Source organism: Leptidea sinapis, chromosome Z (assembly GCF_905404315.1).
Source record: "Leptidea sinapis chromosome Z, ilLepSina1.1, whole genome shotgun sequence".
Classification (NCBI taxonomy): domain Eukaryota; kingdom Metazoa; phylum Arthropoda; class Insecta; order Lepidoptera; family Pieridae; genus Leptidea; species Leptidea sinapis.
The window spans coordinates 5796828-5812670 of NC_066312.1; the positions used below are offsets into that span (position 1 = coordinate 5796828).

Genomic DNA, 15843 nt, shown 5'->3' on the forward strand with positions numbered 1-15843 from the left:
ATTATTAAAGAATATTCGGCCTCAGTTTAGTTAACTTTTCGCTTACTCAAATTCATACCGCACAAGTTATTATAATAGTATCTCATCATCAGTCGCTACCATTTTTTAACCGACTTCAAAAATAGAGGAGTTTTGTTAACACGGAACTTTCGACTGGGTGAACCGATTTTGATAATTCTTTTTTTGTTTGTCCCATTGCAATTCGGTCCAGATCTGACAATCTATGAGAAAACGATAAAAGTCTTAAATTTGCTATATTGTGTCACGACAAATTTACGAATTACTCAATATCGCGCCAACCAATTTCGATGATTTTTATATTTATTTTTTATTGGAAAGAATGTACTTCAAAGGTAGTTTGGTGAGAGTTTGGTTAGGTTCTGATTATGGAATCCATGACAAAATAACGATACTCTTCAATTCTTTGGAGCAAATTAACGATACTCGGCCGAACCTTTTTTGTGCTATTAGGATATTTGAGTCACCTATCGTAATGTCGTTATGGCAAAGTAATTGTCGTAGTAAAATCTGATGATCAATAGAACTCCTTAACGACTTACACTAAGCGTGCGATTTATGGCAGAATTTTTAACTGTCTGTAATCAAATCGCATAACGCTTACGTTCATTGTTGCATTGCAAAATTTAGTAGATCTACACAGATACAACGATATACACACACTATGTCTAGTAATGTTTCCTCTTCATATTAATATAATGAATGTTGTCAATATTCTTGAAACAAAACTTTTAACATAACATTTTCAATTAGATTAGACCCTGATTCAAATCCTGGTAGGTACAAACATTTGTATGATGAGTATGGATGGTTGTTTCAAAGTTTTTCTTTTCTATAAATTCTATTAAACATATATTGTTATCTTGCACCTAGTTCGGGGCAAAATAATTGGTGGTAAAGTGGGTTTCAGTTTTCACGATAATGATAATAAAAACATTTTTGGTTTTCAGGCGAAATAATACAATCAGGAGTAATAAAACATGAAATAATAATGTCGAATAGTAATAAGAAAAAAAGCAGTAGCTTCCGCAAGTTGTTTCCTTTTTTTTCACACAAATCGAATCGAGAACCAAAACAAAAACAATGGTTCGAAAGGAGCCAGTCTACTAATGAGTATCACAGTCCTCAAACCTCTACCGCAGCTAATGACCATTTCAATCGTCAGTACGAAAATAATAGAATTTACGAAAACCTATCTGTCACTTCACCTCTACGTCACCGTCAACACGATTTACAAACAAAAATAATCGAATCTAGAAAATCCTCTAGCAGTACGTTAGTTTCTGAAAATAACAAGTATATACCTGACTCAATTTTAAGGAGTAATGTCAACAATAGATATGAATCCGCAAGACCACAAGTACCGCCGAGGCCATATAATGAAATGGACCGCGGGTCAGATTTTAGAGTTGAGGGAACTGCACGCGACGAAAATGTCTCCCGATACCCTAATGTGTACTACCACTCGATTGAAGGGCTAAATGATAAGCTAACGACAGAAGATGAAATTGAAATTTTCAAAGCTTCACAAGCGCAAACATCTCCGTCTTCTGTAGGAGCAGAAATCAAAAGAGTTAGTACAAAGTTTCTGATCTCGCCAAAAAAAGAAGCAGATGTCAGGACCATTCAACCAACTAGAGCTCGTAGCTTATCACTAGATAAACATAAAAGTTTTAGTCCAAATAAAAAGTCACACTTGGACCATGCATTTTTCAACAAACCCTATAACTACTCAGCACCTACATCTCCTATAGCGGCAGGACACAGAATACCTAATATGCCGCAAACTGTATCCCCGTATAGACACGTAAAAAATACAATTGAAGCTGAGGAAGGAATCAATATGCTTAGTAGAACGAATATAAGCCTACAATCAACAATGTCTTTATCAACACATAAAAATAAAACAGACATTTCAATGACAACTTTGTCAAAATCTAATAATCTAGCAAATAAAGAGAAAACAAGACAGAAAGTGGAGGCCTTCTATTGGCAAAAAATAAGAGAAATGAAGGAAAAGGAAGATGAATGTATTTTCAAGCAAACACTAAATTCTACATCGCCATCACTAAGATTTAATCCAAAACATGCAGTATATGAATGTAGTTCTCCAAATTCGATAAAGTTGGATTCAAACTCGATGCCTATTTCCCTTTATGATAGAACAGAGTTGAAAAATTTTCAAACTTCGTACGTCTCACCACCTTTTGCAAGGGGAGCTCCTCAGCGACGCACGGATTCCTTTGTAAAATACAAACCAATTTATACAGAAACTGCTGTGAATTACAGACATGGAGACAGGTTAGCGTATTCAGCATCTCAACATCAGAACTCCATTACACAGAGAGGTTCTAAAACAAGTGATATTATTAATTTAACTCCACAATCAAAGCGTGTTAGTTTTGAGGTAAAAAAATCGGCAAAAAATATGCAATGTGAGGACGAAGTTTCAATAGTGTCGAATCTTTCCAAGGTATCTAGAGATAGTTCTAATATTTACAGTTCTAATTGTAGTAACAGCAGTGTTGTGAACGTACATAATTGTGTTGGACCACCTAAACCACCTGTTCGGACTACAAGTGTGAGTGGTAGAGTGTTAAATAAACTTGTGAACAGTAAGAGACTCGTTCGTGCGCCGTGCGGCAAATATTCTGTATATTCAGAATCGGAAAGTGGCTCGGAAGCCGGCGAGATACAAAGGATATTTCAAAGTGGAGTCGGCAGAGGTAAGTCGTAAGTAGCTTCGTCCCGACTTAATGTGTTTTTGCCAGCTTTCAAGGGGACAACAACGGTAATGTTTATTAAAAATAGTTCATGTTTTCTTAGTTTCGACGCGACATTGAGTAGAACAACAACCACAGAGTAGGGATATATAGAGTAGAGATATATATTTATGTACTAAGTAGAATTTTAATCAAATATGCACGAATGCGTTTGCTCCTAACTACGTAATAGTTACTTTACATTCTTTAAACTCTAACAGGCATGAAAAATAATGCATTATATTTAATTTTGCTGTAACAATATAGGTACTGAATGATAGTAATAATAACTGGGCTGAATTTCCGAAGTTCTAAATTTATTCTTGCCTTGTAACTTGATAAAAATTATCTATACGTCATATTGAATAATGGGCTGAAATTCTTTGTTTTAAAGCTCGGCACGAGATGTATGGATAAATTTAGAATCAATTTTTATATGAAAAATAGTTTCTTTTGTCACTGAATGAGTAACAGATAAATTAATAAAAGCAAATTTAAAACACACTTAGCTTCTTTGCGGATTTTGTTGTGATAATAATGTAAGTATGTTATTTATATTAGATAACTGTCGGTGCGTTATAACAAGTGTTGACGAATAATAGCGAAACTTTCCACTGTTGTTTCCCAGTAAGCAGGAGAGCTGTGTTGAAATGGTTGATGCTATAATGATGATTTAGTAGTCGTTACTAACTGACAAATCGTAATTGGTCACGTAGTATCGGGCTGTTTCGGTCGAGTATATTCTAGTATATAAATCTAGGTTATGCTAGGTCTAGTTTATTCTAGGCCACGCTAACACGCTAGCTTTACTAAACAGCGAGAATGAATAACAATATGGCACACAAGACGTTGTTTAATAGACGATTAAGTCGATAAGTGCCAATATTTTTAAGGAACATATATTATTATGTATATTATATATGGCAGAATCCAGACATGAGTCTGAATAAATATAAATTGGACAATTGATGGACGAGGGGGCGACAATAGCGTCGCATGTAATGGACATATTATTAAATTAAATCGCTCGGCTGTTTATGCTTCACATGTTGATTCAGATAGCAGTATGAGTGTCTTATGATCAAATATAAAATGAAGCAATTATTTAAATAAGCTAAGGATTCATATATTGGATGCAAGATCTTACAAACGAATTTGTTGTGTATATAACAGCCATTGTAAAATGCTCAATTTGAATTAAAATACAGCCCGTTGAGTTTCTTGTATGTTCTTCTCACGAGCTCTACTTTTTAAGAACATATCGATTGATTCAATAATTTAAATTAAATATTTAATTCAATAAGGTTTATTCGACTTTAACATGTTTCCGATTCAGTATTGGTTATTTAATTGACATCAAAAATAAAAATGCCTCTACGACTTTCATCATTTTGTTCTGTATTCCCCACATTGATTTTAACGAATGCCCTCCATATTCAATTCTATGGGATAATATATCAGTATGTTTGAGAGAATGTGACAGATAACAACGTTTTATATATTGTTCGTTTCATCTAAACAAATGCATTATTACATAATATATGCTTTGTAGAAGTTCAATAATTACAATAATTATTTCGTTATTCTGACAAACTGTCGAACTATCCGTCAAAAATATATCTCATAGAATTATTCATACAAAAATAAAATCTTTAATTAAAAAATACTAAGGGTTTTTCTAGATGTACCTCATGTGGCATTTGTATCTCATCGTATCTTAGGTTATATATAGCGTTACTACTACATTTTACTCAATACTGAATTTAGTTGAAAACGTACCTTTTGCCTTTTTAAGCACTACTTCACTAAGCATTGAAGTTCAGTATAAATATATATAAAAATCCTTAAATTAAGAAAAACTTTTACCCTAAATAAATGAATTTATCAAGCAATAACGCAAGTACTCTTAAAAAGAGGAAAACTCTGACGAGCCTAAAATTTCAAGTTGACCTGTTTCAATCCTTTCATAAAAGTTAAATTGCAACCTAAAACCAAAAAGCTTATTTCAAAGCTAGCGGTCTGATATATAGCTACATTTCCAACATTAAAATTTATGGAAACATTTTAGTCCAGGTAGAAGGGAATGAGGTTAATGCTTTCCCAAGTAGAAGCGCTAGCATTTATTAATGTTTTTGGTAAATTCTTACTTTTGAATAAACTGCAAAAAAAGGACGAAGTATATCTACTATTGGACTGGATATTTAGTTATCCGGCTATGGACCAATTTGATGTTTTTTGTTTGAATTTATGTGTATTTACGAGAACGCCAACCACCTAAATCAAAATCTAAATCTAAGCTATATTTTTCGAGGGTATCGCTGGGCTAAAATTGAACACCCTTCAATATTTTTTTTATTTTATTTTATTTATTTCTTTCTTTTTTTATGTTTTGAGTTTTGAGTCATTGACAAAGCATTTTTAATTTAGCGTACGTTGAGAGACATGGGACTGTGGGAACACCAACCAATCAAATCTCTCTCCACTTGTTCGTACAGTATTGTTATTTTCACATCTATTTTTAATGTGCCGTTAAAAAAACCAGTCATCGAAATCACTTTATTCATACATTTCGAAGAAAAGATGAAAATATTTGGTATACCCCTCCTTTTTGTAAATCAGCAGAATATTTATACTTGGGACATTTAAAACTTTTTGAAACCTTTTTGATTACGATTTCAATAGTTTTCTGATTTTAATCTAGCATTCACGTGTCACATTCTCGTTCTGACCTTTTTTTTGAAGTGGGCATGTACGGGAATGTAAATTGATGATTGTGATTATATTGAATATAAAGACTATATTACATTGCTCATAAGATTGTTTTTTGAAAATTCGAAAGAGTACGTACTACGAAAACTTTATATACATTTGAATATTTGTGGTGTTAGCTTTGCGTCGTGAAAGATTACATAGGGGAGAAGTGCAGATATTTAATACGAATAATATCGTAACGTGTATGTATAATACATTAATAAATAAATTCAATGATTAAATAACTATTTACGATCTTTTAAGAATTTCAAACAAAATGAAAGGGCATATTTCAGCAATAAACTGTTGAAGAGATACTTGAAGGAAAAAGAGATAAATCATCTCTGCTATTGACGAATTTAAAGTTTCATTAATGGTAAATATCTACCTATCATCGAACTCGTGTTTTATTATATTTCATCGTCGATTAAAAAAGCGGCCAAGTGCGAGTCGGACTCGCCCATGAAGGGTTCCGTAGCAGAAAGTAACATAATTTAAAAGCTCTTATCATTAATACGTGTTATAAAATAACTACTAGATCTCGTTCAAACCAATTTTTGGTGAAAGTTTGCATGGTAATAATGTGGGTACATCATATATTTTTTTTTTATTTTAGAAGCTACAGGTGGAAGTGCCTCTCGCGCAAACTATTCAGTTTAGAAATATTTGAGTTTCAGTTCTAAGTATGGGATAGTAATAAATCCCCAAAACTTATTGTTTTTTTCTCTATTTTGTGTAAAAATGTTAATGCGGTTCACAGAATACATCTTCAAGTTTCAACTGTATAGTTCTTATAGTTTTGGAAAAAAGTAGCTGTGACATACGGATGGACAGACAGACATGATGAAATCCATAAGGGTTCCGTTTTTTGCCATTTTGCTACGGAACCCTAAAAAGACGCGATGGAGTAACATTATATACAATATATGGAAATAGGAATGGGAGAAGGGCCTCGTGGATGAACACACATCGAGATGGCGTGAATTATTAAGGGCAGCTTGTGTAGTGCGTTGCTCAGTCGGTCATGTATCAGTCGCGAACCTTTTTAAAGGGGCATGTGTATGAGTGGTTTACTGAAACAAGTCGTCATGTAAGGTATGCTCGGTCTGTGATTCACTACTACCGATAGTATTGTCAAACGCTGGCCATCAGATATTTCATTGTTATATTGACATATTGTGTCAAAAATGTAGTAGTAACTGTGTATCCTAGAGGAGAAATTGTGAATACTTTTCAATATGATATTTTTTATTATAATTTTATAATTAATTATATTTTAAGGACGCGTTTGCAAATCCGATCAAAATAAGCTACTTTTCGGTAGAGTTTGTGATGACATGAAACTAAATCTAATAAAACTAAAAATTGCCACCAATAGATTATTTATTTTTGTACAAATAGCGGGAAAATTATGATTCGAAATGTTGATATTTTATGTCGTAAAAACGATTACCTCTACACACAAAATTGATGAAGTGGGTTTTCATTCAGGATCATTCTTCTGCTAATAAGTACTAATGTAATTTTGTCTCTTAAAAATACGATAGGAAAGCAGATATAATATATTCATAATCACGGAAAAAATATTAATAAATATGTTATAAAGGGAGATGTCCTTAGGGAAGCTAAGCAAATCATCAGACAACACAAAAATACAAATATTTACGATGGTATTAAAAAAACATGCTAATTTCATGTTTTTTTAATACCTACGGCGTAATAGTATCGCTGAAAAAATTCAAACTTGCTGAAGATCAAATTCATTTTAGTCCCCCAATTAACTTAAAGTACGTATGTGATTGAGCGGTGTCAGTGTAATGGTGCAATTCGATACCTCTCTGTTTTGAGAATGCGTCCTTAATTAACATATCTGGACGACCGAGCCTTGCTCGGATTTTTAAGAATGTACAAAACTTGAACAAAAAAAAACTAATAAGACATCTGGATTCGAACTGGGGTCTTCTGCTCTCCGGATCACCCAATATCATATGAGCTATTATAGTCTTGTATATAGTGGCGAAATTTGCCTTTGTATTCTTATGTCATTGTAGCTGTTTCTCATTAAAACACGGTTAAAACTACATTTTTTTTAAATTGAAACCTAGCTAGATCGATTTATCGCCCCAGAAATCCCCTGTATACTAAATTTTATGAAAATCGTTGGAGCCGTTTCCGAGATTCAGATTATATATATATATATATATATATATATATATATATATATATATATATATACAAGAATTGCTAATTTAAAGATATAAGATATTATAATTGTGGATATTTCTTTCTAAATTGAATTCTTTAATTTTATTCGTAATAGTTTGAATTGCATGGCGGAGATACTTTTACATCAGGAAAATTATTGATATATAAAATGAAAATATTCAAATTCAGAGAAAATTCGGAAAATTAATGATGCTTTACACGCTTTCCTCAACTGCCTCGCATAAAAACTTTAATGAAAATTCTTTTTGTGTAATTAAGATCTGCAGTCACCTGGGACTCTATGTAGGGAGAGGTTGGATTTTTATTACACCTGGAGCAAGGGTCGGCAATAGGTGTCCGGGATAGGTCGAACCTCGGACCTCCAAATATTGTAATGTATTGTATAGCAGGAACAAATTAATACGTAGTTAAGGTATACTTTACCTTAATTTATTGAAATAAAATTTTAAAGTTAAATATGATAATTGCAAAAAACTAGCTCTATCATTTTGGCCACTATGTTTGGATTGACATACATATGTGAAACATCTTTCTCAAAGACAATTTTTTTGAACAACAGCTATCGGACTAACGGAAGCCCATCTAGAAGACAAACTACGAATTTGCTGTTCTTCTTGAGAACCAATCAGAAGTATAAAAAACTGTCTCAAGACCGTCGGTTCAGTTTCTCACATTCATTTTAGGCCTTGTGTTTTATAATTATGTTTTTTTTTGAAAAATACAATGAATAGGTAGCAATTAATTATAATGAGTTTATTTTTCTGGGCCTCGTCGAAATTTTCCCACAGTGTCGGGACCCCACCTAAAACCACTTGCCAGCCTGTAGGTCCTAGAGGGTCATCAGTTGATCAACAACCGACAGTACGGACGACGCCCTAAAGAATTTAAGCTTTATAATATAAAGCGGAGGAACTCCAAATTTTGATATATCAGAAGATAGTATATATATCTTTCTGATAAGGATCCGTCTGCGGAGTACCGACTACCGATAAGGTCAACTTTATACGATGGAGTGAGAACGTGCGAATAAAAACAATATACAACGGCACGCTGCAAAACTAAGTAATTTTAACAAAACTTATTTTTCCGAAACGACCGAGTATTGAAAGATGATTATTTTTACAGTACCTACCTGATTACGGTATTAATATAAACAAATCGAAGATAAGAAAATCTAATCCAAACTTATATTGCTTTTATATTGCCATATGTTTGTTTTTCGGGTATTGTGAATTCTTAGGGTGACGGGCGCAGTGTGATGTTGTCAGGGTCATACCATAATATAATATTCCTACCTTCGGTCGTTTTGTAATGTGTTACGACACTGTTATGAGCAGGCTATGACGTTTGATACTATTTTGGATTTATTGGATCACATTCTCGCACTCATGTATTGGCATTAGACATAAACTTACCTATATTAGTTTGGCTGATAGAATTATACGATAATACTTAATACGATATATCTCGGTAAGAATGTTAAAATCAATTTTGACACGGCAACAAAATATAATTTTCATGAGTAAGTAAATACGAATGTTTACTTAATTATGAATCATTACTTTCACTGTACTACTACGTGAAGAAATAAGGGTTCCAAATATACATAGTTTTTAAAATAAAAAGTTTGAAGAAAACTGTTACGAATTGATTTTGGAAAGCGCGCGTCACTCTGTACTGTACTCATATATATATACGGTTACATGATATATATAATACTAGCTGAACCGACAGACGTTGTTCTGTACATTATAAATAAAATAAAAATACTGATCTCTTATGAATTTGTCAATAATATTTCATAGCTTCAAGAATTATTTCGTAAAATATGCTCCCTGTTGTTATAATGAAATTGTTTCACAGCAGAACTGTCAAACCGTGCGTCAATAAATTCTCTCATATAAAATATGTCCATACAAAACAAATATTTGAATTAAAAATAATTATTGGTCTCAAATCGAAATAAAAGCTATCCTATATCTCAAGTTGGACTAAACTGCACTCCATGAAGTAATCCCCGTCATGAGTCCATCGCGTTAAACACGTGTCACGTAATTTATATATATTAAGATGTATATCGTGTAACGCTAAAATCTGACGCTTAGCTCGGGTAGTGACGCGCGGCGAGCGGCCCGACGTCTGTATAAAAGCTTCGCTTGAAAACATAATTACAGCACTATTCAAATTTATAAGTGTATGATAATATAAGCAAAAAATACGCCAACTATAGATCAACCACTATTGTAAAATATCTCTACCTGACAGAAAGTACGATACATGGAATTTGCAAAACGTGAGTAGATAGATGGAGTAAAAACTACAATAAGACACCACACAACCATTGCGATATTATCAAATTAACGAATGTGAATATTATAGAAACTTAAACAGAACAAAAGACAACCAAAATATCAATAGTAGCTACTACTAGCAATATCACGAACACAGAATGCAATTTGAAAGGAAAAAAAAAGTATGCAAAATAATAATGGCCTTATTACACTACGAGTAGAATAAGATAAAAGTTTCATTGCGGACTAAATTTCAAACTATAGCTATTACTAGTTTATCTCTATGCATCAAAATAATTCATACTGCTAATATAGCTTTTAGAGATTTAATTTATTTTTGGAAAAAGCGGTTCTATCATCGATTTATTCTCTAGAACTTATAATAGGGAAATACCAGGAGACGAGGACACCATTATAAATCGTTGTTTTTAGATTATCAATATAACCAGTTTTTGTATTACGGCTATACTTCAAGCAGGCCCACATTCTAGCGCTCTACAAAGCGCAGGACCGGCCACATTTGTAGTATTGCTATTATCTCTAGTCTGGCGCACCCCAGTATACCGCGTGCAACACAGAACAAAGATAGGCGAAAATGGTGATCCCATGAAAATATTATGAAGGGGTACGTAAAAAGGTTAGACTCTATGCTTTAAGGACGGATGAAATTATTCAGACAGATTGTAGTAATTGGTTCTAGCTAGCTCCACCCAGAGAAGAGTGGCAATCTTGGATGAGGTGTTCATGCGAACAACATTTCTAATATATATATAAAATAATTTTATCATCATCATCAGCCGGAAGACGTGCACTGCTGGACGAAGGCAGTAAATATATAAATTAATTTACGAGCGTATGGGTCACCTGGTGTTAAGTGATCACCGCCGCCCACATTCTCTTGCAACACCAGAGGAATCACAAGAGCGTTGCCGGCCTTTCAGGAAGGTGTACGCGCTTTTCTTGAAGGCATGTCGTATCGTCCCGGAAACACCGCACAAGGAAGCTCATTCCACAGCTTCGTAGTACGAGGAAGAAAGCTCCTTGAATACCGCACTGTGGAGGACCGCCACACATCCAGATGGTGGGGATGATATCCTAACTTGTAGCGTGTCGTGCGAAGGTAATTTGTATTATACTGAAATACTTTAAATACATATAATTATTAATTTATAATAATGCAAGAAGTATAAGAATATTTTTTTATTATGCATTGATACAGACACATGAGCATAGGTTGCAAACGTTCCCAATTAACGAAAACCAAAACAATGGTATAAGTTGTCATACTAAAAAACAGACAAAGCCATTCAAATTAAGGTAAGTAAGTGTCACACATTATTTTAATTCTAACAGAAAGTATACGCAATTCATAAAACCTCGATAGGGGTCAGATGTGAACATTACCTTCAAAGAGTCTACAAATAAAGTGTGACGTCAATGATATCGAGCCCATTTGAAAGTGAAATGCATAGGCTATTTATAGACTTACTACGGTACTACTACAGAGTAGGGATGGATACTTCCATAGTAATACGTTGTGTTAAATCTAGACACCGGGCGCATTAGGACGCGCAACCCATTGCACATGCGCCTTGCGACACCACCCTACCTCAACATAGATATAGATGAAACTTAGAGCTTACCAACAAACTAAGTATTTACACCGAAGTCTAAGATTATAAAGAATCCAGATGATATGTCATCCTGAAGCTACATTCCAATATATATATTTTAACTTTACTTAAAAAATTAACAAAAACATACCGACCTCAAAAAATCATAATATGTAATTTAAAACAAGGTTATTAAAAAGTGAAAAAATAAATATCTCTATAACATTTTGAAGTTGGTGGAAATAGCCATACAAATAATGACTTTCAATTCTTATACAGGGTGGCGCAATAGAACGTGCATATTTAAAATATTGATTAAAAAATAAATACAAAAGGTATAGTTAAAATAAAACTGAGGTATTATTAAGAAATAAGTGAAGTTTATTTTTTAAAAATAACATCGTCTAAATGATGACCCTACGACGACTCTCCTCTAATCGCAAACGGAAGTTATTGAAAACTTTCTTCAGTAATGCTGGTGTAATTGCTGCCATTTCACCACGGATATTCTCCTTGAGCTGATCGATGTTTTTCGGATTATTGCTGTAGACTTTGTTCTTGAGGTATCCCCACAAAAAAAAATCAGGAGGCGTCACGTCTGGACTACGTGGGGGCTATGGGATATCACCTCTTTTCGAAATCAGTCTGCCAGGGAACATCTGTTTCACAACCGCCATGGAGTCATTTGATGTGTGACAGGTAGCTGCGTCTTGTTGAAACCAAGTCCTAAAATTCACTATTCTTGAATTTTCAAGCTCTGGAGCCAAAAAACCTTCCAACATCGCAACATAGCGTTCGGTATTAACAGTGACGTTTTGCCCCCGCGCATTTTCAAAGAAAAACGGTCCAATTGGAATAATTACCTACCAGAGATTACTGCCCATACTGTCACTTTAGGACTATGCAGTGGTTTCTGGTGCTTGAGTTTTGGATTCTCACTGTTCCAGTAACGACAATTTTGACGGTTTACGAACCCATTGATTTGGAAGTGGGCCTCATCTGAGAAAAGGATATTGTCAAAATTGGAAAATCGATTAAGCATTTCATTAGCAAATGCGAGCCTTGCTCCGAAGTCAGACTCTTTCAATTCTTGTGTTAACTGCAGCTTGTAAGGATGCAGTTTAAGATCCAAGTTTAAAATTCGTTGCAAACTTCGTCTCGATAAGTGTAAGACAGACGATCTCTTGCGAGTAGACATTTGTGGATCTCCTCGTACAGACTGCATAACTCTCTCAATATTGTCGTCGGTCATAGATGTTCTTGGACGACCTTTAGCTTGTGGTTTAAACGTTGAACCAGTCTCTTCAAAGCGCTGTACCCATATTTTAATTAAATTAGCACTCGGAGCCTCACTAATTTGCCGTAGTCCATATTCAGAACAATATAAACGCCTAGTAACGATGTATGAACGAGAGTTCTCGTAAAATGCGCGCACGCAAAATGCGCGACGCCTCCCGTCGAAGTGACTCATAGTGACTAAAACTCCATGAGCCCGCCTACCCAACGATGCAGACTCCCTCCGCCCACGCACTTTCTACCCCGCGAAAAAAGATGATGCAATATTCACGTTCTATTGCGCCACCCTGTACTATGTAATTTCAATACAATGTAGTAATTCTACCAACTTCAAAATAGTGTAAAAGTAAATAAGGTTATTTTGTTTAGTTACGTAGTCTTAAAATTTGAAGACTTAGGTATTTTCTTGTTTTTTTTTTATTTTACACATCGTCAAGTCCACACATATAAACTTTCTCAAATACATTAAAAAATACCATTAAAGAAAGACAGTTTAATGTAACAAGGAGTTGCGCTACTTTCCTTCTGGCTTCATCATCAGATTGGTTCGATGGTATTACTAACAATCCCTTTAAATTTAGTTGGATATAGTAGCTTTACTATGTCACCACATGTGAGATGTGGTGAGTAGTTCCGTTTGCCATTTATGTTCTATATTACCAGTTCCACTTTACCGAATGATATTTTCTGTGTACAAAATCTTGATTGGTTCAACAAACATACAAGAATTATAATCCATTGAGAACCTTCTCCTTTTTAAGTCCGTTGAAAAGTACCAAGACGATTTGAAAAACTAGATCTCCAAAACCTTCCCTACATTGGCTGCCAAAATAAGGAAATGTATTAAAATAATTATCACCAATTTGATTGAATTTGAATATAGAAATCATTAAATAATGCATAAAAATATAAGAGTATCCAATTAGATCTTTCAGCTCTAAAAACATTCTAAAGCCTGTGTGCGCATGTGTAAGCTGCATCGCCATCTGTGGGAAGCCATTTTTAATTCACGTTTCACCAAGCTCGCTCGTTTTATCTTCTGTCTCCTTCACACGGTAAGTATGTAGACAAGATGTGGTACAATGAGCAGTGGTCACTGATCACTATTCAGTTTTCTCGACTGAGTTACTCTAAGATATGAAATTTGTTAGCTGTGGACGTCAATGTGAAGCCTTTATTCAAATGCTAGTATTTTATGGCATTCTATTTCAAATTCAATGGCATTCTTAACAAATTTAATTATTGTCTTATTTTTTGTTCGATTTGAGTTCTGTAAATAAAAACTTATAATACTTTACTAAGAATTAATAAATTGAATTTATATGATTATTGATCGAATGATATTGGATATAATGTATGTAGTAAATTGAAATTTATACATGTTTATTTGTTTTACCAAGTAATAAAAAGTCTTAAAATAAGAAAAAACTCAATGATGAAATTTCTATCATATTCTAGACACCGTATACCCTCAGAGTTCAATGTCCTGGCTCTAGAGTTCTGCGCAGTTTCAATTCCTACAATCCACTAAGTACCCAAATCAATAAAGACTTTATTGGTCCAACCACGTGGCATTTATGTCTTGATTTCAGCATATTTAAGTAATATTATCGACTTTTGTATGCTCCCCTGTACCCTCCTTACTTTTACACATGTTATTACACTATTTTGACGTGTATAAGTGAGACATTTTTGATTTTTTGTGGAATTTCAACAAATTTTGTACGGGAAAAAACGTAGGATTGTCGGTAAAGTAGGGTAAAAACGGCGCAGGGTGACTATGCATCAATTTTATCTAGTCAGATCGGCAGCGTCTGTACAAGAAAACACACGTCGCCTAACGCGCAGCGGGAACAAAATCCTTAAAATTATTATAAAGCATGCGTTCTAGTTTAAAATACGACAGCTATCAATATGGGCGACGATTATATTATTTCGCGAATACTCGTAGCGCGTATTCATTGTGCAGCTCGCGTTCTTCTTAAAACCGATAAATGTGATAAAAAAGCACAAAAATATGTTAAAATGAGGTGAGGCTCTCCGCAACACACGTGGTATTTGCCTCGTGTTCACGAGCATGGGTGTGGTTCAATTCTATGTTTTTCATTTAGGTGTATGCGGGAGGCAGGGAAACCTCTTCAAGTACTACGGTAAAACGCCCTAGATGAGAAGAACTCTGCGCGATTCTGCGCACTGAAACTGAAATTTCAAACATTTTCATTGGACGCTGTGAGGCGTCAAGGAGCAGGCGCAAAGGAGAATATAACTAGTGAATGCTGATATATGGAAGTTTAGTAGTTGGCGTACTTACGTCCTTTGGCTACTATCCCTTTTAGGTACTATGCCACGTGGAGCGTCGTGTCTGGGGTCGTTGACATTTAACACGGCTATTTATAATTTATCGATTTGTACTCCGATGAACTTACTCTCGGAGGTTAATTAATTATTATCGTTGTAAGGTATTCTGAATGCAAATATACTGTAATAAAATTAAGTATTGTGATTACCTTATATAATTTCCAAGATTTTTTTGGAAAATTAGTATGCCGCCATCTCTTGCAACACCATGGAATCACAGGAGCATTACCAGAAGGAGGCATTAGGAAGGTTTACGCTTTTATTGGAAAGCGCCCTTGTCGTATCGTCCTGGAAACACTGTCCAATAATGCTCATTTCATTATTTGGTTGTATGTAGCAAAAAGCTTTTTGGATACCACACTGCACGAACGCCACACATCACGATGGTGATGATATTCTCCATGCTTGTGACGTGGTATTCGACGGTGGAATTTGCCCGTTTGGAAGACTGCCCGTGATTAATCCGGAAGACACACAAAGTAGCAACGTCTGCGCAATGATATTGGAAAGAGCCATTTACAGAGAACT

General features: G+C 34.4%; 1 protein-coding gene and 1 long non-coding RNA gene across 2 annotated transcripts in view; both read left to right on the plus strand.

Moving 5' to 3' along the window:
• LOC126978655 (coiled-coil domain-containing protein AGAP005037) overlaps window positions 1-15843 on the plus strand; it is a 281533-nt gene that overhangs the window by 6244 nt on the left and 259446 nt on the right. The window contains exon 2 of the mRNA XM_050827640.1: window positions 969-2744. Within this exon, the coding sequence (XP_050683597.1) occupies window positions 1010-2744 (1735 nt within the window). The 5' untranslated portion in view covers window positions 969-1009. The remainder of the gene's footprint in view (window positions 1-968; window positions 2745-15843) is intronic.
• Window positions 13975-15451, plus strand: LOC126978679 (uncharacterized). The gene is made up of 2 exons (XR_007732667.1): window positions 13975-14012; window positions 15069-15451. It is a non-coding gene; the product is annotated as an uncharacterized LOC126978679 (long non-coding RNA).